We start from the raw sequence: 27,262 nt of genomic DNA, 5'->3' as shown, positions 1-27,262 counted from the left end.
CTATTCTGGTCAAATCCCATATGATGTGAACATTAAGTAAAGTGCTTGTGTATCTGCATTTTACGCATTATGGTACTGCCAAATAATTGAATGACTGCAAATGAAATGATCAAGTATATGGGTATTTCTATAAAAGTAGATGGTGAGTGCATACAGATTTTGATGCACACCAAGCAGGGCACAGAGCAATTGCTTTAAGTGTCTTGACCAATGGGCAATTAATTAAAAGAAGATGCCATGGAAAAAGAAAGTGATTATTATTATTTATTTTTTGTGATTTATTTTTTATTGCTTAAAGAAACTGAGTATTAACGTTGCATCCTCCTAAGAAAATAACAGTTTACCAATCATCAAACACCCTTTCATGTAAAACAATAAGCTGCAAATGCACATTATATGATTGGAAGTTGAGGTTACGTTAGTCTTTTAATGTGTATATTTATAGACGATTGGAGGCATACGTAGCACAAACATTTTATGGGATTTTCATAAATACTATATTCTTGTGTAACTCTCATTATATCCACTTCATATCCAGGTCAATAAATGAGACCCAATGTAAGATATTTTATGGAACATATATTTCTATAGTCCTTTTCAGATTAGACTAAATTTACACGAGGAGGTGGGGTAATGTAGTTGTTACTGAAGTATATCTGGGAGTATATTTAGTTATAATAAGTTTTTTTTTCTTTTCTGCTTGTTTTACTTTCAATAAAGAATAACAAACATATCAGTTTTATATGGGCCTTATGTAATGCATCTGCCATACATGTTTCTCTAAATGCTGCTACTATATAAAAATCGATTATAATAGATAGGTATAATAAGACTGGAATTCTTTTGTAATCTTCAATCTTCAAATGTGATTAATTTTTTTAATTTACATGAAAAGTATCAAAAAAGAAGAACATACATTAATGCAGTTGGTCAAACAATATAAAATGAGATAACATCTGGGCTGATATTGATACTGCAAAATATCAATTTTATTCTCTCAGCAGTATGATTTTATTTGACCTTATTTACAATTTTTTTTCTAATTCTAGGCTATATGTGTTTTAGTGAGGACATTGTAGAAAGAAAGCATACTCATCTACAGTAACAAAAGATCTACTTAGGTATATAATGAATGAAAGAAATTTTGAGGAAAAGTTTATTCGGTTGCTTCAGAAATAACAGCAAAAGAGTGCAAACAAAGGGACCATCTATGTCCTTGTGACCCCTGTATCCATGTGTTTATGGTCATTTTTTCCACAGGTTTAAATAAATAAGGTAAATAAGGCCACTGAACACAGCAACACATGCATGCACACACACGCACACTCACATTTACATTCATGGCATTTGGCAGACACCCTTATACAGAGCAACATACAAAAGTGCTGTAAAGTCTCTATTACCGAATACATCGATATTGGTTGACTGGGTGCACACATGCATACACGCTGAGCACAAACACACACACAAAATTCAACAGAACATGACAGCGATGGCTACTGAAGGATTACATCACTTACTTTGGAGGACCATGGTTGCAAGCAGTTGGCATAGCAACGCACGAGGAAAGCCATTTCCCAAGCTGCAAGAAAAACTTTCCACTTTCATCAATTTGAGAGAAATGAGCAACAACCATAAACTATCTTCCCCTCACCATTTGTAATCAACTACAGTTACTAGGGCAAGCCAATATCATTAAATAAATCTTTCCTGGAAACATAAAATACTTCAGATGTATGACAAAAAAAATGGTCCATGTCCCCCCTATGAGGAGAGTAAAATCCAATGCGTTTGTAAATCTTTGCAGCAATTGCAGATCAAGACTTTAAAAAATTAGCTGTGCAGCTGCACACTGTAGTGAAGAAAAGCAAAGAATCCAAAATATGCCAATGGTCCAGAAAAAAACTCCAACTTCAAACTTCACAGTTAAAATTTCAGACATTCAAACATTTAAATCCAGCATTAGCCTCTTTTCCTCTTTGCAGTAAAACAGACAGCACAGACCAGACAGCACACACACTTTCCTTTTCGAAAAGCAGTTAATGTGATATATGTGTGTATCCAAAGCTGCTGTACCCAGTCTTAGCCTGAGTGTGCATCCCTGGCTGCAACGCCCCAGTATATCCCCCAGGAAATACTCCTATCGATTGAATCCACCAGCAATAACACATGTCTAACCAGCAGAGAGAGAGGGAGGGGAGGTTGGCAGAAAAAGAATGACATCATCTGAGTAGGCTGCACAGTGTAAGGAGCACCAGGGTGGGGGGGACTGCATTAGAGCTATTGGCTGTCTGCTTTAAGTAGAGGGAGCATCTTCATTGATCAGAGAGAATAAATGCTGTTGACCATAGCTCTAAAAAGACCCTAGGCATAAATAGCTTTGAGAAAGCATGAATAGCTGGTAAACAAAAGAGAAAACAGAGAGAGAAAAAAGACATCTAAAAGCTTAGCAAATTAATGCATTCCTCTTGCACTGTTTCAGCACACTTTTTGGGTCATGACAGAAGCTAAAAAAAATCTTAATGTATGAAATCACCTGGCAGTTAATGTAAAGTACACTATCCCTAGTGAACAGTCAGTTAAACAGTGTCAATTTTTGCTGTAAGAGAGATGTGAATCATTTAGTGCTTTTATATTTGAAGTCAAACCTATGACTCAGTTGCTTTACCTCTATTGAAAAAAAAAATGACATCATCCTTTTCCTTTCCAGCCAATCGCCTCTCAGCACATGGAGCTTTCTGAAGATCACAACCACAGACAGTATTGTGCATCATACCCTTTTGGGTGGGGTGTGGGGGAGCGTTTGCTGCTGGAACAACCCTCTTTTTCACACAAAGAAAAGATGGATTTCAATGATTTGATTAATCCTATAAAAATATTTCTATTTTTTAATGCAAATTAAACAAGGCTGTTTTATCTTTTATTTAGCATGTGAAAGACTGTACAATGTAATGTGCCAATTAGATTAATAATCACCAGAAATTCAATTTCAAATTAGATTATTTGTTCAGATTAGAGGGGTAAAGTATCAGTGATTTGCCTGCAATATGCCTTTTTCTATTCAGCCATTTAATCCAGTGTTAGTCCAGAAGTGCCAGTTGGACCAGTCCAGATGTAAACATACTGTATATAAACATACTCCAGCTTTGTAGTTTACTTGTTTTTACTTACTCTGCAAAGACAAACAGGACTCCATCCTATTCCTACTGACTGCCAAGAAACGTGCTTAGACAATGGGACAGAAGGTAAACCACGGATCTGATATTATAGAATATGAGGCCAAAAGTCTTTAGACAAGTCATCATCACCAATTTTGGAAAGGGATCTTCAAAAAGCAAAAATGGGTGAGAGTCAAGTATCCACAAAATTTTGGCCACATATGGCTATATATGGCCAAAATCTTCGGTTTCCCCTTAAATAGAAATATTATTTAAATAATAAGAATTTCTAGTATTTAATTTAATAGTAATAACGTTCCCCCATCACCTACCCAAATGGGTGTGATGGTCACGTGTCCATAAACCTTTGGCCATATAATGTAGCTTTTTTTGAGTAATGGAGTGATGGCTTATAATTGCAATAGTCAAGAGGATTGGCTCATTGGATATACTCATTAGGTATGTAATTATAAATTTACATCCACATTTCTGTAAATAAAATACCTCAAAAAGTATTGGAACAACAAGTCCAATTTTTGATATACACTAAAGACACTTGACATTTGAAAGCAAAAGATGAATACAAATCGTATTTACAATAAGTTGTGTTTGCATATCCCTTGCTTGCAATACCTTCATCAAGCTAAGACCCACTTATCTCATCAAACTGCTGCATTCTTCTTCTCCACATTAACACATTGTTTGTTTTAGGGTGGTATGGGGTCTGTTCTTCCTTCAGTCTCCTCTTTAGGAGATGAAATGCATGTTCCATTTTGTTAATTATACTGGATATTTCTCTCCATCACCAGTGAAATTTGTGAGTCTGTTCCAGAAGCAGCCATGCCAGCCCAAGCCATGACACTTAAATCCATGATGCTTGACTGATAAGCTTGTGTGTTTTGGATCATGAGTAGATCCTTTCTAACAAAAGGCTTTCACACATACACACACACACACAAAAAAAGTACTTTTCCACTGTGCTTTTCTTGTTTTGCACTTCTTTTGTCCAAGCATCTGTTGGCTTTTCTCAATTTCACAAGTATATCTTTAGTGTAATACTAGATCAACACATTTTCAACAATAAACAAGTAAACACCCTTCTTAGTTCTGGATTGTGAAAAAGTGTTGCAAATTGAAGAGATCACATTAATACTGTAAATGTATTAAACATCAGTATATACACATGGGTGAAAACTGGTGGCCCTATTATGTTGCCATCTTAACGGTCCATTTTGCTAGTATAGTTTATGTATATATGTAATATCAGACTAACTTCAACGACAATATGATTGACATTTTGCAATATTATGATCTAATAATATTTAGTTTGTATAGGTATTATCTTGATTTGGATTTGGCCTCTGGGACACATCAGATTTATACCTCAGTGAAGCAGAAATCATGGAAGACATGTACCTAAACACCTAAACAGCTGAAAAAAAAGTAAAAAGTAAAATACAGTTGGACTTGGTATGAATTTCTCTTGTATTTTCAGTGTGAGATTAGGATAACTAACCAGATATTTTTTGTATATATTAAATACTGTATATATTACTGAAATAATAGGAATATTCATACAGTCCAGAGGTCCCTTAATTCTGTATTAATCTTGTTAATGACAGCAGGTCTTTCTATGGACAAAGTTATACCCCACTAAATATCAGGCTGTTGCACAACAAATCATACTTTCAGAGACTTTAGTATCATGAAGAAATGCTACTTATTACATTTTCTAAAGCTTTTCTGACTGCTTTGTAGATTCACTGTCTTACTTAAGCAAGTACTCAGGATACATTAATAGACTGTAAACAACTGCTGACAGGATGTGCATCCTGTGTAGTTAGAGTATGCGTGTTTGCGTTTGGGAAGTGGTTTAAACTATCATGATGCTGCATTGTGGACTCTTAAATGTAGAATTGTGGCAAGAAGTTCCTTGGCTCTCTTGCTATTAACTGATGGAGCAAAAAACACAGGCAATTAACTGATGGAGCAAAAAACACCAGAGGAGGAACAGAGCTGATTTTCTGATCTGATTATTCTGCAGCACGGATGCTTTCTTTATACCTAAACAGGAAGCCCAGTGAAACAATTAAGTATCTACATTATCCATAAACACTGGTGGAATTAAATATTTTTAGTGAAGCAAATGATCAAATACCTCACTACAATACCACATTGTTTATTAATTTTACTCAAACTGTTGACAGCACACAGTGGACAACACAGACTCGCCATTGCAAGCTTCAAACAGGATGTTCTCAGAGGGAAGTGGCCACTGAGCTTAGAGTGTCAGAGTGTCATCAGCAGGTTGCGACAGAGATACAGAGCGACTGGAAGAGTCACAGAAAGGCATAGAAGTGGACGTCCTTTGGCCACATCCCACGTTGATGACGGCTTCATTGTGAACAGTGCCCTGCAGAACCGGATGATGAATGCCACTCAACTCCAGGAACATTTAAGGGAGGTGAGAGGCACCCAAGTGTCACGTCAGACCATTCGAAACCGTTTACATCAGCGTGGTCTGTGTGCTAGACGACCTGCAAGGGTACCTGACCACACCACCAGGCACAGGCGTCATCGTCTTGCATGGGCCAGGAAGCATTTATGCTGGATGAGGGACCAATGGGCCTCAGTGCTGTTCTCTGATGAAAGTCGATTCACGTTGAGCAGAAATGATGGCCGCCAATGATGTTGGAGACGTCAAGGAGAACGCTATGCATCAGCCACTGTTGTCACCAGATGAGCCTTTGGTGGTGGTGGTAGTATAGTCTGGGCAAGTGTCTACTCAATACAGAACTGCCCTACATCTTGTGAATGGTACAGTGACAAGCCAATACTACCTGAATAACATCATTAATCTAGTCATTGTGCCCCTGCATGAACAACACAGGCCTAATTTTATCTTCATGGACGACAATGCTCCAGCTCATTCGAGGTCGCATCATTAGGGAACGGCTGCTGGAGGCTGGGTACCTCAAATGGAGTGGCCTGCACTCAGATGAGTCACCGTGTAGAGGCTCGTAACCCTGCACCCCAGAACCTCAATGACCTGAGGGCCGCCCTTCAAGTGGAATGCCATGCCTCAGACAATAAGTCGGCTCATGAACAGCATGAAACTTCGTTGTCAAGCTGTAATTGATGGTCAAGGGCACATGACAAATTACTGAGACATTGACATTTGAAATCGACTGTTGTTGGCTTTTGTTTCAATAAATTGTTTGAGATGGGGAAATCACCATTGCATGCTTCTACTTAAATGCCCTACTTTCATGATATAATATCACTGTAGTGTGAACTTTTTACATTTTCCATAAATTTCACCCAAAAGCCAAATATCTTTAACTTTGTGAGTAGTGTATATCAGTACTAGTCATAATTGCTTGGAGCCTGCAGTAGTTTTGTCATTTGTAGATATAGTTAATAAACTATTTTTTATGCTTTTACATTTTGTATGAGTTTCAAAAAAGTAACGTTCAAACAGAACTTTATACTTTACTTTGTTGCTGTTGCTTTTTGGAACTGATTTTAGGACAGACTTTTAGAAATCATACTTATGAGGAGAGACAAAATTAAACAAGAAGGCAGACATAAAAAGGTCAATTTAGTTGTATTTGTACAGTAAAACTGACTGGCTGTGTTTATTATTATGATTATATGTCTTACATTACATGGAGTCAGTCTCCTAGGGAAGTACTGAAACAGCAAGGCCAATTCTCTAGTTTTTGACACACACTGAAGACATCTGAATTTGAAAAAAATATCCGCTGATTATATCAGTGGAGATAGTGTCATGACTTGAGCTTGCATGGCTCACTAATCTTTATCAATAATGTAACCCATGATGGTAGCTGCAGAACAATTTCAGAAGTCTACAGAAACATTCTGCACATTCTATACAAAGAAATGCATCTAATCTAATTCGGAAGAATCTCATCAAGCAGCAAAACAATGATCAAAAACACACTGCCAACACAATAAAGATCTTCATGAAAAATGTTTAAGGTTTTGGATTGGCTAAGTCAATAACCAGACCTTAAACCAATTCAGCATGCAGTTTGCATCCTTGTAGAGGAGATTAAAGGGACCCCCAAACAACAACAAAAAGAAGCTGCAGTAAAAGCCTAGAAAAGCAGAGGAATTATAATTTTATTGAAATCCTACAAACATTCAAGCACTCATTCTTGAGATATTGTGCTAATTCAAACATTATGCAAAGAAACTGGTACACAAATGTATTCAGAATGCATTAGACCCCAAAATTTCTTTACAGAAATAAAAAAAATTGAGCTGAAACTGAATTGGCATAACATTTGCTATGTAGTTGGATGATCACAAATTCAAATCCCAATGCTATAAATGTCAATAACCAATTATAATTGCCCTTGTTCTACCAATCAGAGAAAACTGAAAACTCTCTTTTGCAGAGTAGTGTTAGACAAGTAAAAAGTAAGAAATTTAAAATGTGATATGTGCAACCTCTGTGGACTGTCACTTAGCTTGCCACAGACTTAAAAGTTTTTATGCTAAAGGGTTAATAGGAGTAAAAAAATGTTAATTGTAGTAAAAGGTTTTGTGATAATGTGATACCAGAGAGATTTTAAAGGGTTGAAACACATTTCTATTGGTCGATTGTTGTCGGTGTTATGGGACAAATGAAACCTTATGAGCATGCACTAAAAGCAGACAAGCAAGCTGGCTGAATAAGTGTGGGCACATACACAAATCCCCCTCCCAAACACACACTCTCTCTTTCTCTCTCTCAAAGTTTGTACAAGTGTGCATACAATTATAGTGGGCCAAAGCAAAAAAAAAAAAAAACTGCCCTCCTTACTCTAAGTGAACAATAAGTGAATTGTGAACAATAAGTGCTGGAGCCTTACCATGGACGAGCTGACTGGTTCCTGAGGATGTGTGACTGGATCTTGAACTGCTTGTGGGTTAAGATAGTGTTGTTGAGGATGCTGTTTCAAATCCCTTTTCTTGTCATTGCTCATGTTATCCACCTGCAAAGTAGCAGTGTCAGCAAGCACTTTTGATTCCTGGACAAATAGCCAATTCTTCCATGTATAATGTACGATTTTGGCTACAATACATTAGAGCAGTGGTTCTTAAACCTTTTGGGCCACTTTTGAGGATAGAAAATAAACCACAATCAGTATCTCTGCTGGCTGGAATTATTTGGGTAAAGTTATGAAAGAAGTTTTGTAAATGGTTTTATTCTTATTCATATAAATATATGTTGAAAAATGGCAATCACCTATAAATTAGTGGGTGGTGCTCATCACAGTTGATTTGTGTTTGGTGGCACCCATAAAACTACAAAAAAATAAAAAGGTCCAAAAAAAAAGATTAAAAATTGTCAGCAAATGGCCAAATAAGTAGAACCTTCTAACAGCAAAAATTAATTCAGAGCATTCTTAATCTGTGAGCAAAACTCAAAACCTTTTTGCATCAGGCCAAAGAATGACAGTCCTCACTGTACAAAAGGGGTTTTGGGATGTAGGAATTTACACTTGTAGTACACATAAGGTACTACCCACATCAAGCGCTAAATTACTTGAAGTGGCAAAGGCCCATTGAAGTTAAATGCCAAGTTGGAGAAGTTGACTGTAAAGTCAGGAGAATGGATGGAGTAAATGCACATCAAATATACCACGTCAACCAGAGGTAAATGGTCAGCTGTGTTCCCAAATTGATAAGACAAGTACTTGATAAGACAAGCCTTCCAGAGACCCAAGACAGTTCCTGGGGCTATTATTGGAGATTTACATCTAATATTTCTGATGTCAGGGATTTCTCAGGGAGGGATGATTCTCACCTGTGTCTGATTACCTCCAATCTACTTGTTTGTGTTTCTCTGTGCTTTCGATGATTGCCATAACCTGAGTGAGAGAGAACCATAGCTAGCAGAGCTTACAAGACAAACACATACACATGTGCATATGCATGCAGAGCTTAAACTGTTCCTTTGAACAAGGCAAAGTTTGTTTGTCCTTTTTTGTTGAAATTTTGAAAAGTGCATCGAATAAACTAGGTGGTAATAAGTGGTGAAAGCATAGGCCTAGAGTGCTGCTGACATTCTGTTTGCAAAGACTATCACTTGTTTGTTATTATTTATCAGAGCTTAAATAACTGGTTTCTGAGAAAGTTAATCAGTAAAGCCCATCAAAGCATTCCTCTTTCATTTTCACAATTGTAAGTATAGTAATTTTTTGGATTTTTTTTAAAAGGTGCAACCTTTCTCCATTCCCACTGAAGGAACATTTCAGAATTCAGGTCAAAATAATTTTAAGAATTTAGTAGCTACTTGCTCACTGACAATTCTTCTATACTACCAATCCTGGTGACAAAAAGTAAATGTGTCACATTTTCAAGGTTGTAGGAAGGTAGTGGTCAAAGGGATAACTCCAGAGAGAATATAGTAGCTTTTTATTATACAATGGCAAAACCAAAATGTGTATTTTAGCAAACAAAATGAAATGGACTAATTAGACTGGGCAGAGCAGATTTCTAAACAGACAAACTGGCTGTTTGGCTTACAATGGTTACCAAATTCTGTTAAGTGTTACATCAACTCTTAACAGAACATAGTTGCAACACATCTCCTTCCATATACAACATTAGAGTGTTATAGAGTCATTTGTTTATAATATTGCATCATTCCTAACATTCAGTGGATTCCATATGGTTTTATTTCAAATTATAGCGTTCTAGGCAGATATAAACAAAAAAATGGAAACAAAAAAGTAAAAGAACTTCAGTTATCAAGAAGGTCTTGGCCATGTGTTCTCAGCTGAATGAACTGGCCAGCTAAGTTGAAGTGGGCAGTACATGAAAACTTTCTGGGTTCTATTGGCAAAAGGTTTTTTTGGCACCCAACTGCAGCAATAAGAAACCAAATGAGCTATTACAGAGCTATTTTTGAGCTATTACAGACAGAAGAATCCACTCACCACAATCATTTCTGATGGTTTCAAATTGATATATTCACATTCTCTTATTTCACCCAGATACGTGACAAATCTGTAGAGAGAAAAGGAAAAAATAAGAGAGCAGCTATTGAGTCAAACATGTCTTATTGATCGTCAGGGCTGCACAACAAATAATTATTAAAATATTTTCAATACTAGAGCTAAAATATGCAGAGAAGGACTCTATGCAGAAAATGATGGCCCAACTAAAACATCCTAAATCAGCTTAGACTTGACTACACTGCAGTATGATAGACGAGTCCTTCGTTGGAAGTGTTCACAAAATGTCTGCTGACAGCAGCAATTAAAAATCATAAAACACCACTGCCATACTGTTGCATGCCAAGCCCAGACAGCATGATATTTGTGAGAAAGTAATAACTGTGCTCTTGTAATAGACGGCACTGAAAGTGAACAAGGCACCTGTGTTTTGCATGTGGGATGTGTTTTTCACATCCCTTTATTTCTGTGCTTATCATTAAGGAGTAATCACATGACAGTTGCATTTTCCCAGTACCTAGGAGCATCCTGTTCATACACAACACTCCTATGCTAATCATCAGCACACTAACTCTCAAAAACTGTGCATCAATATAATGTGTTCAGCACAAACTCAAGCCCAAGAGGCAGACTCAAAAGTGATTGAGCAAAAAAATTTGCACAGGAAAGCAATGTGCTTTGACATAATGAAAGACATCATGAACAAATAAAAGCAGGAAGAAAGAAATAACTAGTCTACTCAAAGTAAAACAAATTAAAGCTTGACCAAAAGCTTATTTGCTTATTTACTTTTTCTTTGCTAAGCATTTGTTCATAGAAATGCTTTTGCTCATTCATGGATCGCTTAAACTTTTTTTTTTTTTTTTTTTTTAGCAGGCAAAAGAAATGTCATCCGACCGGCTGTGGGGAATTCAGAAACACTGACGATACTAGTATGTGCCACTTGCCACACAAAAGGAAAAGAAGGCAAAACATTTTTGAAAGCTTTTATACACATCTTTAAATTGATGTCTCTGAGTCTGGTACAAAAAAATGTAAAATGTTTGAAAGCTGTCTAGGATACACAATACCCAGGTACTAGGATCTTTATATCCTGTTATGGAGACGCAAAGCAAACTCATTTCCTCATTTTTCACCGTTTTAGCCATTACAAGCATGCATGAAGCATTCAGTAAAGCCCTCTCCCCACACATAAAACAAACCTTAGTTCAAAACCCCCCACAGAAGACACACACCAGAAGTTGTTTAGCCTTGTTTCACATAATCATGAAGCAACAATGTTCATCTGAAACTTCATCAAGTGTTAGAATGTTTCTTTCATTATTCCTGCTTTAAACCGAGTTATGCAGTTCAAACTGTTAGTCAAAGAGAACTTAAACATGGTCAACAGTTACGGCCAAATACGAATAATAGTGGCACTGTAGTGCAGGGTTTTATGTTGTGGTCCGGGTTAAAATATCATCATAAATCTTGAATAAAAAATTTGCGTGTAGACCCACTGCTGTCATTAACAACCGGCCACCATTGTTTGTGCTTTTCATGTTTGTACACACAAAAGCAAGCATATCTCTTTGAAAACAAGGTGTACAGTGAAAACACAGTGATATCAATTGTTTTATTTTCAAACGCCTATGTTGAAATTTGCTTCTGTTTTCTTCTTCTTTATTTCATTCTTGTCCTAACTGGGCATGATAATGTGTGTTATTGCATGGTGTTATTGTTTATAGAAAGAATTTTATAGGATTGGAACACTGTAATTAGCTCACTTTTGTGATGCTAGTGCTTGTACTGAGAGCTTCGCAAATAACACATAATGGCCTGCTAGATAGACAGAACTCTCTCACTCAAATGCTCATGAATTCTTACAAACTCATCTTCAGGATACAAGACATTTTTTTACCGTTGTACTTCTTAACAAAGAATGCTCACACAATATACTATTGGCTATAGATGTATTTCCTACTAAGAGCATATTAAAACAGAGGCTTGATTACAGTGATTACATTGAATTTGTATTCTCACGCCTGTTTCCATTTGATTGGACTTTTATCCATAAAGTGTGAATGATTATATAATACTTGAAAAGCTAATTGTTGCATATGTTTTGGTGTATCGCAAAATAAATATGCCCTTGAGTTTTTTCCATACATCATTTTGTGTATGGTACAAATTGTGTAGCTTTTGTGTCCCACATGTTCTCAAGAGGGCTCTGGGGAAATTAATTGCATTTACTTTACAAACTTACTTTTTAAGTACATATAACTGCAATTGTACAAAATATCAGATGACGCAGTTGTTCATCTGATAGGGCTCCAAGTAATAGCCCTTATGTGACAAAGCCCATGGGTCTGGGACAGACCACACAATAGGATGTTATAGGAATGGGATATATATAAAGGAATTGAATGTCACAGCCCACATTTGAGATGCTGTGCTAAATAATTAGGCCTTGATTTTGCGCCCATCACAAATGTATGTGCTATAGTTACATTCAAAAGATTATGTTGACACTTTATATTGAAATTGCTGAAGGATCTGGAGAAGGACAGTGCAGCAGGCAAGATGATACATACACTATATTGCCAAAAGTATTCGCTCACCCATCCAAATAATCAGAATCAGGTGTTCCAATCACTTCCATAGCCACAGGTGTATAAAATCAAGCACCTAGGCATGCAGACTGTTTTTACAAACATTTGTGAAAGAATGGGTCGCTCTCAGGAGCTCAGTGAATTCCAGCGTGGAACTGTGATAGGATGCCACCTGTGCAACAAATCCAGTCGTGAAATTTCCTCACTCCTAAATATTCCACAGTCAACTGTCAGCTGTATTATAAGAACGTGGAAGTGTTTGGGAACGACAGTAACTCAGCCACAAAGTGGTAGGCCACGCAAACTGACGGAGCGGGGTCAGCGGATGCTGAGGCGCATAGTGCGAAGAGGTTGCCAACTTTCTGCAGAGTCAATCGCTACAGACCTCCAAACTTCATGTGGCCTTCAGATTAGCTCAAGAACAGTGCGCAGAGAGCTTCATGGAATGGGTTTCCATGGCCGAGCAGCTGCATCCAAGCCATACATCACCAAGTGCAATGCAAAGCGTCGGATGCAGTGGTGTAAAGCACGCCGCCACTGGACTCTAGAGCAGTGGAGACGCGTTCTCTGGAGTGACGAATCACGCTTCTCCATCTGGCAATCTGATGGACGAGTCTGGGTTTGGTGGTTGCCAGGAGAACGGTACTTGTCTGACTGCATTGTGCCAAGTGTAAAGTTTGGTGGAGGGGGGATTATGGTGTGGGGTTGTTTTTCAGGAGCTGGGCTTGGCCCCTTAGTTCCAGTGAAAGGAACTCTGAATGCTTCAGCATACCAAGACATTTTGGACAATTCCATGCTCCCAACTTTGTGGGAACAGTTTGGAGCTGGCCCCTTCCTCTTCCAACATGACTGTGCACCAGTGCACAAAGCAAGGTCCATAAAGACATGGATGACAGAGTCTGGTGTGGATGAACTTGACTGGCCTGCACAGAGTCCTGACCTCAACCCGATAGAACACCTTGGGATGAATTAGAGCGGAGACTGAGAGCCAGGCCTTCTCGTCCAACATCAGTGTGTGTGACCTCACAAATGCGCTTCTGGAAGAATGGTCAAAAATTCCCATAAACACACTCCTAAACCTTGTGGACAGCCTTCCCAGAAGAGTTGAAGCTGTTATAGCTGCAAAGGGTGGACCGATGTCATATTGAACCCTATGGATTAGGAATGGGATGTCACTTAAGTTCATATGTGAGTCAAGGCAGGTGAGCGAATACTTTTGGCAATATAGTGTATTATAAATGTTACATATGCTTCCTTGCAAAGCTTTGAGGTATTAGATATCTTTTAGACAAAATAGACCAAGTTAAACATATCAAAGTCCTGACATGAATGATCTAATACCACAGACTTATAACAACTCAACACTACCAGAAAATAATTTAACACTTTTTTTCTATTTGCAAGCTGTTAAAGACAGACAGAGATCCAGATTGGTTTGTCCTAATTTGTGTAGCCTGTATGGCTTATTCTTCTCTCATTTTGAGTCATTATTGCATGATACAGTATATTTTTTGTGAACACTATTGTTATCCTTTTTATATAATTATTATTAAAGAATAATTATTAAAGAATTGTTGCAATTTATAACGTTTATTTGCAACACTGTTGCCACCCAGTGTATATTATTTTTTTATCTTATTATTGTTGTTATTATTATTACTGACTGTGCAATGCAGAACACTGCTGTTATCCAATTTATGCCATGTTTCTTCTTTGTCCTAATATTATTATTACTAGCATTATTATTAATGAGGTTGAAACATGCAACACTACTGTTATTAGGGATTGTGTGGATTATACCACTGTTCTACTAGCATGTTTTACCAAATTACCAAGGCATGTCAACAAAAACATTTATGTTGTGTCAAAAATAGAGAACAGTAACCATTGCAACCACTTAACAATGCCACAGCAACACTATTTCTACGTCTATATTGGGGAGACTGCTTTAACACTACAGGACAATGCTGTCAGTTATATTTATGATCAAATTTGTAGTTATTTTATAGTGAAATGTTACATTACATTAAATAGTTAGACCACCCAATTTTAAGCTAAGCAAGAGTATTGGAACAGATCATCTCAAAGTAAATAACACTTAATATTTGGTTGCATGTCTTGCTTGCAATAACTACATCATACCAGTGACTGACATCACCAAGCTGCTGCATTTTTTTTTGCTGCTTTTTAGGCATGCATTTACAGGTTCTTTTAATTGTTCTTTGTTTTGGCACTTTCTCCCTTCAGGAGGGGAAATGCATGCTCAATTTAGTTAAGGCCTGGTGATTTAATTGGCCAGTCCACTTTTACCCCCTTATTAATTCCTTTGTGTTGGCAGTGTGTTTTGGTCATTGTGTTGCAACCTGATGATGTTCCTCCCAAAAAGATTGGATTAATTTCTTTGTAAATTGTCAGGTGGAATGTTTCTTCTGAATTTATTCTGCAGCTACTATCATCATCATCACAATAAATAAGTAGTAAATCTGTTCCAAAAACAGACATGACACTACTTCCTCTGTGCTTGACCAGTGACCATGTACGTTTTGGATCATAAATAGATCCTTCCTTTCTCCACACAGTGGTCTTTTGTACAATTTTGTAAGAGGTTCCAGAACTTTTGTGGCTCATCTCTGTATTTTTTGCAAATTCCATTCTGGCCTTCCAAGCATTTTTTCTGCAGAATGGTTTGTATTTCGTAGCATGGCCTCTATATAAAGTGTCTTCAATGTATAGCATAAACTAAAGAATTGGCCTTGCCATTCTACTACATTCAGAGGGGACTGCATGCGCAATTTCTGTAAGGTTTAGTAATGAGAAGCTCTATGGCTACAATAAATATTTTGAATATTATTGTACAATAGGTTTAATGTTCATAAAATCTTTGATGAATGCTCTGTTGCTGTCATTTTAAAGGGGTCCCTGGCATTTATATTCACAGTGTTTGCCTTGAGGTTTTTCGTTACGCATAACTAAACGCATTTAGTTTATGCATATATATAGTTTTATGTTTGGATACCCCTATGAGGCTGAATAATAATTTGCTCTGTCTTTATAAGATACGGTCATTCTGTCATTCTGTTTCTAAAGAAAGCTCCATGCTTTCAGAAAATAAATGACAAAATTCTTAGTGTAGCAGTACTGAGTTAAATAAAAGAATATCAAATGTGAAAAGTTTGCTGTGCAAAAGTTTGGGCATGTTTTCAGTAGCAACTTCATGCTATTTGACTGCAACACAAAATTGATTTGATTGACTCAATTAAGTTAATACCAAACACTGGTGCAACCAAACATGAAAAAGGACATTTAATGTAGCTAATTGTTAGTGTGTTTTTCCCTGATTCTCTACTAAGTAGCAACATGGGAACCTCAAAAGTACTTCATAATGACCTAAGAACTAGCATGATTCAATATGAATTATAAGAAGGATACAAAAAGTTATCACAAAGGTTTAAGGTCTCTGTCTCAACAGTCAGAAATATAGTTAGAAAATGTAAGGCCACAGAAACAGTCCTTGTGAAGGAAAGATGTGGTAGGCCATGAAAAATAACTGAAAGGCAGAGGCGAAGAATAGTTAGAATGGTGACAAGACAAACCACAGACCAGCTTAAAGAACATTTTGCTGCTGATGGTGTCATCGTACATCATTACACAGTCCAGCGCACTTTGCACAAGGAAAAGCTTAATAGAAGGGATGATGCGAAAAAAGATGGTTCTTTGTACTGCCAACAAGCAGAGTCGTTTGAGGAAAGCAAAGGCTCATCTGGACAAGCCAGAATTATTTTGGAATAATGTGCTGTGGACAGATGAAACTAAGATAGAGATATTTGGTCAGAACCAGGAGCGCTTTGCATGGTGGAAAAAATCACAGCTTTCCAGGAGAAAAACCTGCTCCCTATTGTAAAATGTGGTGGAGGGTCCATCATGTTACGGGACTGTGTGGCAAACACAATTAATGGAGCCTTCAGGGTTCATGGATTCCACCCAGTATCAGTAGATTCTTAAGAACAATGTTCAAGAATCAGCCAAGAGGTTATGCAGGGGTTGGTTGTTTCAGCAGGACAATGATCTGAAGCATTGTTCCAAATCTACTAAGGATTTCACACACAGACACAAATACAATGTTCTAGAATGGCCATCCCAGTCCCCACATAATTAAAAATAATTGAAAATCTATGAACTGATTTGAAGAAAGCTGTCCATGCTCATCAGCCATCAAACCTGACTAAACTGGAAACATTTTGCAAGGAAGAATGGTCGAAAATACCTGCAGCCAGAATTCAGGGCCTTATCAGTGGCTATAAGAGGCGTCTTATTTCAGCAAAAGGAGGCTCTACTAAATATTGATGTGATAATTCCATTGGGGTGCTCCAATTTTTGCAGCAGTCTGTTTTTGTTTTGATTTACATTGCATTGTTTACGATGATTCAAAAAATGTTATTTTAAAAGTGAAGTGTTTCATAAGGTATAAATTATATCCAAAATGAAGCTGCTGCTTGGAAAACAGAATATAACATGGGAGGTCCCATATTATATCATGCTGATTGCACTGATGAACGATCGACTATTTCTAAATCACAGCAAACCAAGTATCAGTGTGTAGTGTAGAAATATATCTAAAAAGTGAGGTTTACAGTAAAATTGTCTCAAACTGAATATACTCAAACTATAAGAGGCCATCTAAATTAGACCAAATTTGTTTAATCTTTTGAAAGACCCATTTGGCTTTCCATACTCGAGTACATTTCAATGTCCGACCCCGAGACCAAGGAACTTTGAGCGTCTGATAGCGAGACTGCAGGGTCACCGAAATAAAGGCCAGACCCAAGAGAAAACATGCAGGCAAAGACAGCAAAATGTATGATAAAGGTATTGTCAAGAGCTGTTTTGAAAAACACAATTTATTTCTTGGTCAAAAACCTACCTGTCTTTTATTTTTGTGGCGCTATAAAGCCTGACTAAATATGTCATGTTATGCTGGGCGCTATATAGTTATTTTAGCTACAAGTTTTCTTCTGTTACAAGTTTACAACACAACTGCTTCTAAATTAATTAATTTCATGACACACATTAATTAATTAATCGGGGTTGTTTATATGCACACTATGGGAAGTGACTTTGGTTTGCTGGCTGTGGGTTTGAGAGGCTGGAGATGAGCACGTACCTCAGCTGTGTTGTGATGAGTTCGGGAGATTACAGCCGCGCTGGAGGAAGACAGCCATAGAAAACTGGTGTTTCAGCAGGCACACGGAGCTCCGGGATTTAACACTAAACTAAAAACACCGGCCGTAGAAGCTTTAAATCGGGGAATATTCAAACACCACACTGTCGATTACTGAGTTTTCGGTCCCTACCTAAGCATTTTCACTATTTAGTATCGTGTACAAAAAGTCGTTACTAGGTAAAGTTTACACAGAAGACATGTGAGACAGTGCTAGACCAGGCAGGACAATCTCCCCTGCCTGGACCACCCGTGTTCACTAAAGTTTGCCGAGTTTCCACAGCAGAAGGTCTTCGAAACAACGTCCTGCTGTGTCGAAAGTAGTTGCCGCCGTCAAATAATAATGCCAGAATCACGCAGCTCAACTTCTTATGTAAAATTGTCAATGCTGAAAACTGACACAGTAAAAAAAAAAACCCTCAAAGCTGTGTTTTAATGTCTATTCTAGTAATGTAGCTGCTTCTGCTAGTCGGAATCAAAACAAACGACTTAAAGAGGGTCACTTCCTGACTGCTAACGAGAGTTTGCCAGGCAGGTTTATTTGAATAGCCTTATAGAGCTGACGTCACAGACGCAGCTAAAGTTGGACTGCAGCTTAAACCAGAAGCTCGTACTTGTAGCCGAGTCTCATCACCAAATGCTGTCACCAAATGCTTTTGTTCCATAGCGCGTGCGCAACTGTCTGTTAAATTTGAAAACATGTCAGTTATTTTCGTCACTCCGAAGATTCACTGAAACTCCCATTGAAATTTTATTCATCTTTTAGTAATGTGAGTAAATGTTTGCGTTCTCCAAACCGACTTATACGTTTGGGTAAGGAAAATTCCACCTGTAATGTAACGTAGCGTATTCCGACACAGCTTATAGTGACGGCTCAGGCGGGTGTGGTGGCGGCTCAGGCGGGTGTGGTGGGGGCTCAGGCGGGTGTGGTGGCGGCTCAGGCGGGTGTGGTGGCGGCTCAGGCGGGTGTGGTGGCGGCTCAGGCGGGTGTGGTGGGGGCTCAGGCGGGTGTGGTGGGGGCTCAGGCGGGTGTGGTGGCGGCTCAGGCGGGTGTGGTGGCGGCTCAGGCGGGTGTGGTGGGGGCTCAGGCGGGTGTGGTGGCGGCTCAGGAGGGTGTGGTGGCGGCTCAGGCGGGTGTGGTGGGGGCTCAGGCGGGTGTAGTGAGGGACACAAACTCCATAAAAGTTCAAGTGCACAGCTCAGGGTGAAGCTTGGAAAACAGATGTGGAAATAATTTTTGATTCACTACTATGGCAGTAATAATAATAATAATATAATAATTATAAAAATAATTATAACAATAATACATTACAACAGTCAGAAAATTTTAATGGAAGACAATGGGAATTTTGGCTACAGGCTTCTGTAACAGAAAACCCATAATTCCAGATTAGTAACAAAAACAACTAGATAGGTAAAGTTGTCACAAGCTTTAATGTTGGCCTTGTACCCCTGTTTTGGCCCTTGCCATGGATTTACTGGGTGTTGAGGTTGATCCTGATCTCAACCATTCTTCCCCTCTTTCCCCAAAAGCTGTTCAGTGTAGATTTTGATCACTGGCATGGGAGGTTGTTGAGGATAATTATGAACAGGCCTGCACAGAGGAGGTTGGTGCATGCGTCATACATTTAATAGCAGTAATCACAATATAAGACCGTGTACAACAAAATAGTGCTAATCTAACAAATGGCACAAATAATAATAAACATGGCAATTAACATACTCCAAAAGCACAGAAACCTGAGAAATATGAGCTGTGGTCAAAACCAGTAAACTGAAACAAGGATCAATGTCTTGGTATTGACAGATATGTGCATAAACTGAACAAATATTTTACACCAAATGCAAGTCACGTGAAAGTCTACATAGATACATTAAATCAAAGATAAAACTCAAAACAAGTGAGACTTTTCATTACACATTACAGCAAGAACAAGCGACAATACAGGGACAGACATGACATTAATGAAAACAAACACATAAAGCGGACACGATCTCTGCAGTGCTGATTCCAGGGCTTGCACAGACTAGCTCTACAGCACTGGCGCAAGGGGAGATTCATGACAACAGTGATAAGTGACAGAAGTTCTTAGCAAAGCAAGGATTCTTCATCGTCAAACCACAACTGGCGAATGTATAAATAATTTTTGGGTAACTTTTTTGCCTTAAATCCCCTGTTGTCATGAATCTAAGTTAAAGACGGATGCAAGTGCATAATTTCTTTAATAAGGAAGAAATACAGTGTGGAAAGCTGGAATTAAGGTGACTAATCACACATAGAACAGGTGAGCAAAATAAACAGAAGAAAATAAAACTTTACAACCAAAAAAAAGACATTAACTCAAATGTGCAGAGTTGCCCTCTAGTGGTCTGGCAGTGAAGTGTCCCATATACAGAGCCCCTCTCCCACTGTGCCAGCCACTGAACCAGGATCAAGGTTGCAAAACACACAGACTAGGGGAAGACTATAAAACAGCAAACACATTGTGACCTCAACAGAAGCAAGAAAAAGACAATGTGAAAAACAGGATCTTAAACAAAGTGATGGATCAGTAAATAGAACAAGTTAGCATGACGAACAAGGAAATGAAACCTTACAACCAAAGAAGACATTAATGTAAACGTGCAGGGTTGCCCTCAGCTGGCCTGGCAGGGAAGTGTCCCAAATGTCTGTCCCACCTGTAATATAAACTATAAAGTGCAATAAATTATACTATATAAAAATAACAGTCTTTCCACTTGTGTGAATAATTACACACAAATTAATTGGCCATATGCTATACTGAAACCGGTTAAAACACCTATTTGTCAATGTACTTAGCTGTCTACCTGGTGGCTCTGAAGTGCTTGGCCCCTTCAATGCTACTTGCAGGTGTATTTATTATTATTGTGGATGTTGTTATTAGGCCTATTATTATTTCCACACTCATTCATACATCTGTTTTCTAATCTACACACCTTCTGAGTGATCTCCTCCACCCTGGAAGCTCAGGGTTTTGGTGCCAAAAGTAGACTTCATTGAGAATCAACAAAGCTGACCTGGTGTATCAGACAGATAGATAGTTGTAGAATTAGTTATGTAAATATACCATAGATAGACAGCGTGCTAATACTTCTAGTGTTATAGTAGATAGACAGACAGGTGGTCAATACTTGTAGAGTTGGATGGATAGACAAATAACTGGGGTACCAATACTTCTAGAGTTGGGTCAATTGATATGGTGCCAGTACTTCTAGAGATAGGTAAAGTATGCAACGACAAATTTTGATGTTGATGGATATATAGCTAATACTTGTAGAATTGGGAATTAGATAGATAGATAGATAGATAGATAGATAGATAGATAGATAGATAGATAGATAGATAGATAGATAGATAGATGGAAGGGAATAGATCAAACCACAAGTACGTTTTAGCTTGACTTTTATTGCACAATATTCCCATAAAATTGGGAAAGAATAAAATGAGGAAAGGCTGTAACAAAAAATATGTACAAATGCATGACAGAAACCAAAGCAATATATATACAATTTATGTGAACCAAGACATGCCCTGCTAAATAATTTAAATGTGATCATATAGAAAGAATTAAATATAAATACAAATACAAGAGGACAAATGGTAGATGCACCTCACTTGCTATTTGTAAATTAAAATGACCTAGGCAAAGCCTTCTCTTTATGTTTTTGTTTCCAAGTTAAGACTCATATGCATGGCCTTAATTCAGGAGAGAAAAAAAATCTGTTAAAATGAGTACAAAAGTAACACATTTGTTCAATATCGTTTTATAAAATTGCTTTTATAAGGTTATTTATATGACCCTTTTGTGGGTCCTTTTGGGCTATCTAAGCACAGCATGATCAATAGACATATACACTATATGATCAAATGTTTATGGACACCTGTCCATCACAGCATTAGCGGGCCTTCCCTAAACTGTTGCCAAAACAAGTTGGAAGAATATAATTGTATAGCATATCTGCTGCAGCATGTCAGTACCCCGTACACAAAGAGAGGTCCATGAAGACATGGTTTGCTGATTGCATTCCAGGATACTTTGCCCAACATCAGTGCCTGATCTCACTATTGCTTCTGGTGTTGAACTTGATTGAGCAAATCCCCACATGCTCCAAAATCTATTGGAAAATCTTCCCAGAAGAGTGCAGGTTATCATCTGCACAACAGAATATTTACTGTCAAAATTTAAAACTTCAATTTCAACTTCTGTGACCTATGGGGTTCCACAAAGTTCCATTCTGGGACCAGTATTATTTTCATTATATATGTTCCCCCTTGTCCTATTTTTGTAAGGAAATATTATACTTCATGTAATGTTTTAATGCTGATGATACACAGATGTACCTCCCTTTGACGGCAGGTGATCTATCATTTAATTCTCTTTCTGATTGCTTGAAAGATGTAAAATGCTGGAAAGACAACTTTATCCACCTAAATAATAATTAAAAAACAGATCTTTTTTTTTTTACCCTAGTAGCTTTGTAAATAATATTGCATAATAATAATAATCTCATCTGTCATCTAATTTGCATGCCTATGTCAAAAATCTACATTCTATTTTTTGACAAAGACTTAATGTTTGACAGGCAAATTAGTTTAGCTGTGAAGAAAAGTTTCTTTCAACTGGAAAAATTGCTAAAATTTAATCTATTTTCTCATTCATGAGCTAAAGAAAGTAATTCGTTCTTTTATTACATCACACGTTGACTAATGAATGCTTTGTGTCTGGGTTTGAGTCACACTTTTATGTCATGCATGCAAAGGGGGCAGAATGCTGCAGCAAGGTTGCTAACTAATACACGAGAGAGGGATCATATATCTCTCGGTTTTGGCATCTCTGCACTGATCACCGATTCAATTTAGAATGAAGCATAAGGTGCTATTATATGTTTTTAAAGCTGTACATGGACTAGCACCAGATTATATTTCTGAGCTTATTTCCACAATGCCAAGATTTTTCTTAGATCAAACAACCAGCTGATATTCTTGATATTCCTTGGGCACACTTAAAGTCTTAAGATGCATCTTTTTAATGAAGCCTTTGCTGCTTTATATGTAAAACTAGGTATGAAACAGATATGGGCTATTTGTGGTGTTTTATGTAATTTTACTATTTTTCTACTTTGCTATTCATTTTTTTGTAATTGTACAGCACTTTGGTACATTCTGTGGCTTTTAAAGTGCTTTATAAATGAATTTGAAGTGTAACAGCAAAGGGTGACTAAATCTGTATGTTTAAAACACACATATGGGTGTTATGGTCAGGCCTCCACAAACCTCTGGCCATATAGTGTATTGCTGTTCAATTCCATCAGAAGTAAACATAGTACAGCGGCTGCAAAGCTGAAGAAAGTTCATTGTTTGACATTCCAGCACTTTCAAATGCAAAGATTTTGTACAAATAACTATGTAACACATCACAGCATATTTTTTTTATTTTGTCTACCTGAATGGAAGCAGAAAACGACATCCCTTAGCCAGTAAAATGCTCTGTGCAAATCACCTGCAATTATTTGAGGTAGTGCTGTACCAAGGAGTTTCTTCACCTCTTTTGCTGACTAACACAGAGACTGTGATGGTAAACAAATGGAATATTTTCAGATCATTGACAATTGTAATTAAAAATTAAAATAAATCCAAATAGATTTTAGTATCCACCTGCCAAAGTCTTAGGTATTAATGCCTTTTTGTAAATCACCTTGTCTCTTGTATTTTCTTTTTGCCTTTAAGTGTTATTCCAGGGAAAAGGATTATACTAAAATAAGTATAATTATATATAAAAATATAATCTTAAAGACTGAAACAAGATGCAAGACATGAAAATAAAATCAGATATTTCCGGTCATTTACTGGAATTTACTGGCTGAACATTTCTATGGCTTTTAGGGATGATTTCATGTATGCAGCATTATGCATTGTATCAAACCCTGGTGCTTTCCTTCCTTCCAGTGTTGTTCTTTAGGCAGGTGAGAAAACTTGCTGTACAAAGAAGATGCAAAAAAAGATGCTGGATGTAATGAACAAAATGTTTTAAACTAGATATTAATACAATAACCGAACCATGTATTTAATGCTGGCTTTAAAATTCTGTGCTATTTGTGAAACTATCCATGCACTAGCCAAAGGTTTGTTCATCTTTCTTCTATTCTCACCTTTCTGAATTTTACAAGTATATTTTCATCCCTCAGCCAATTTTTTTTTTTTGTTTATGCACATTGTGAAACCAAACCAAACAGCAAACGAACCGAAAGTATCAATTTCACTCTGATTAGATTCAGCAACAGATTAAAAAGCTCCCCAAAATAACCTGTGGGAGGGAATGGGGATGTATCCATATATCTCCATGTCCTCTACAGCAAGATCTGGGCAACATATGGTGAGTGTGTGCTTGCAATTGCTGTCAACAAGGGCAGGTCACTGGACTCAATTCTGCAAGGGGAAGAGAATAGTGACTCATTAGTCTACTGCTTGATTTTTAGTTTTGTTACAGTTACAGCCTGACTGCTGTCTAAAGACCTCAATATTATTGGCATCAAGCATTGCAATAAATCACCATAACCACATGTTAAAAAAAAAAGAGAGAGAGAGAGAAAAATGAAGAAGAAGAAAAAAAACAACTACAGCGTCAACAGACATATGATCTATTAGAGTCTAAAATTATTTAAGTGACGACATTCAGGTTAGAAAAAAGATTTATTACCCTAGAACCATGCCTAGCTCTTTGACATGCACCCTGGTCTGTCCTTTCAGGTATTCAGCAAGCATTTTGCTCTTGAAATAGAGCTCCTGGAGTCGGTCCTCTAGATGCATTATGCACTGAAAAGCAAAGAAAGGGAGTGAATAATTTACAAGATAATTAAGAACAAACAAAAAACCCACCTTGCACTGAGTACTTCTATGAATTAAGGGTTTTATTTAGTTTAACTATAAATTAATAGCATGCATCAACAGAACATGTTTAAGTAAGATAAAGAAATATATTTGGGGTCATATCAGCATAAAAGACACAAGATTTAGAATGCTGGTGTCATGAAGCAAAAAGAAAGAAAAGTTAGTGTTGCCAGTTAGCATGATGTTAACCAAAGTTCAGAAGGACAACCAAAAGGTGCACTCACAAAGTTGGGAGACAGGTTGAGACGGTAGAGCTGGTAAGTGGATTGTAATAGACTTGACACAAGGTTTGATACCAGCACATCTTTTCCAAGCTTATTCTCTGTGCTGGGTCTCTGGCTACTGGCCACCTGAACTGTCCACCTGTCTGTATCTGCAATAATGCAGACAGCCTCAGCTACAGGCTCATCCAATACAGGTTGCTTCAAAGCAAATGGAAAAAAGAGCCGTAAGACCTTTAGTATCAACATCATAAGCAAGAGACAATATGCTGCTCTGACAGTTTAACTTAAAAATAAAATGGAATACTACACAATAAACAAACTCAGTCTTTTTTTTTTTTTTTTTTTAAACCTGGCTTTTAGGTTGTTAACTGTATTAAATTAATTTTACATGATTAAAGCAAAGATTTAATTTCCATGTGCATTGCCATTAATTTTTAACTGATATAAATACTATAAAATAAAGCTTAGTATTAACGAGATAACTAAATATGGTTACACACACATATATATGTAGACCATATCTACATTACAGTTTGTAATAATCTCAATAATGACAAAAATAAAACTCATAAAACACAGTTTATAATAGCTTTATTCACCTGGACTGCATGGGCCAAGTCAGACATAAGGCTTTGCCTCAGTTTGTCATCATTGGGAATTCCATGTAGAACAAAGTCTGGTACATAAGTAGGGCAGTAACTGCCAAAAAGTGATCTCCCAAAGTTAGCAATGCTAGGTTTGGAGTAGTTTTCTGCCAGCTTTGCCCTGCCAAAAACAAATATCAAACATGCACAGAATTATACCATATCCATTCATGAGAGGCGCAATTTGTTACTGCAAACAGGACCAATAAGAATAATGTCGCACGCACGCACGCACGCACGCACGCACGCACGCACGCACACACGCACGCACGCACACACGCACGCACGCACACACACACACACACGGTGGCCAGTCTTCACTGAATTCACATTCCATAGCTATACATAAAATCTCGTAATCCACACAACATAATGGGAGACATATCGAAGTTCTCTCTGGCACATCTGGGACCAGAACAGGAAGTTTTTGTGGTGCATCAAGAAAACTTCAGAAAGGAAGTCTGAAAGGGATGTCCTGGTACTAGCCCAGACTGTATCCAGAAAAACATAAAACCACAGCTCTCCTGTTTCCTCTAAAACTGTTTGTCAGGAGCTACACAGGGTCAATATTCATGGTCAGGCTTCTCAAAACTTTGGTCACTTGTGTCAATTTCAATGATGCCAACACCAAAAACTTGGGCTGTGGACAATATGAAACACATATTGTTTTCTGATGAATCCACCTTAATTGTTTTTCCCATATACAGGGAGAGTTAAGGTGTGGAGAAGCTTACCACCCACACTGTTGTGTGCTCAGAGTGAAGCACGGGATGGATGGTTTGAGCTGCAATATCATAGCATTCCGTAGGTCTGCATTACATGTTCAAACACTGTGCCCTGAAAGTGGTGCTGTGTATCAGGGTAATAATGTGCCAATACACACAAAACTGAGTGGTTTGATGAACATATAAATGAATACTACTGAGTCACTTTGGAGTGTTTTGGAGGAGCAAGTCAGGAAACAGTTTCCTCAACCAGAAAAATCAAGTAGTTACCAGGTCACTTCAAAAGGAGGCAGTACACCATACTAATACATGATTGTGATCTAAAACTAGATGTTTTAGTTTCATTATCCAACCCCCATCTCTCTCTCTCATTATATATATACACACACCGTCTTATTCAATGGTTTTTCTTTTTCTTTTTTGTATATTAATACTGAAGACATTGCATTTATAACATAACAAATATGGAATTATATAGTCCAGACAAAACATATTAAATAACCCAGAATGTTTTTTATATTTTCGATTCTTTTCGAAATCACCTGGAATGGTTTTCCAACAATCTTAAAGAAGTTCCCAGAGGTGATGAGTACTTGTTGACTGTTTTTCCTTCACTCTCTGGTCCACCTCATCCCAAACCATCTCAATTGGATTTAGGGTGATTGTGGAAGCCAGGTTCATCTGATGCAGCAGTCTATCACTCTCCTTCTTGGGCAAATAGCTTTTACATAACCTACAGCTCTGGAAAAAATGAGACCACTGCCCAATCTCCAGATTTGAATCCTATTGAAAACCTCTGGAATGTCATCAACAGGAAGATG

At 37.6% G+C, this 27,262-nt stretch overlaps 2 protein-coding genes across 15 annotated transcripts in view; both read right to left on the bottom strand.

The window, feature by feature from the left end:
• Positions 1 to 18,507, bottom strand: part of rapgef6 (Rap guanine nucleotide exchange factor (GEF) 6) — a 72,187-nt gene extending 53,680 nt beyond the window's left edge. For 3 of the 12 annotated variants that reach the window (XR_009207190.1, XR_009207189.1, XR_009207188.1), the window contains exons 1-3: positions 17,882 to 18,507; positions 10,112 to 10,181; positions 8,039 to 8,161 (exon numbers count right to left, since the gene is read on the bottom strand). Coding sequence is in view for 9 of the 12 variants with exons in the window: in XM_058414905.1 (XP_058270888.1) it covers positions 8,039 to 8,161; positions 10,112 to 10,120 (132 nt within the window). In the remaining 3 variants the exon portion in view is untranslated. Of the gene's footprint in view, positions 1 to 1,520; positions 2,140 to 8,038; positions 8,162 to 8,976; positions 9,041 to 10,111; positions 10,182 to 17,881 lie in introns of those variants that run through there. The other 9 variants (XM_058414904.1, XM_058414906.1, XM_058414903.1 and 6 more) reach the window with 6 other exon arrangements.
• Positions 18,508 to 21,323: 2,816 nt separating this feature from the next.
• The window catches only part of fnip1 (folliculin interacting protein 1), a 42,024-nt gene continuing 36,085 nt past the window's right edge, over positions 21,324 to 27,262 (bottom strand). For 2 of the 3 annotated variants that reach the window (XM_058415169.1, XM_058415171.1), the window contains 4 exons: positions 25,672 to 25,837; positions 25,073 to 25,270; positions 24,658 to 24,773; positions 21,325 to 24,386 (listed from right to left, as the gene is read on the bottom strand). In XM_058415169.1, coding sequence (XP_058271152.1) covers positions 24,308 to 24,386; positions 24,658 to 24,773; positions 25,073 to 25,270; positions 25,672 to 25,837 — 559 coding nt within the window. In that variant the 3' untranslated portion in view covers positions 21,325 to 24,307. Of the gene's footprint in view, positions 24,387 to 24,657; positions 24,774 to 25,072; positions 25,271 to 25,671; positions 25,838 to 27,262 lie in introns of all 3 variants that reach the window. The other variant, XM_058415170.1, reaches the window with a different exon arrangement.

This window comes from Hemibagrus wyckioides, linkage group LG18 (assembly GCF_019097595.1).
Source record: "Hemibagrus wyckioides isolate EC202008001 linkage group LG18, SWU_Hwy_1.0, whole genome shotgun sequence".
Classification (NCBI taxonomy): domain Eukaryota; kingdom Metazoa; phylum Chordata; class Actinopteri; order Siluriformes; family Bagridae; genus Hemibagrus; species Hemibagrus wyckioides.
This window is presented reverse-complemented; position numbering and strand designations above follow the sequence as displayed.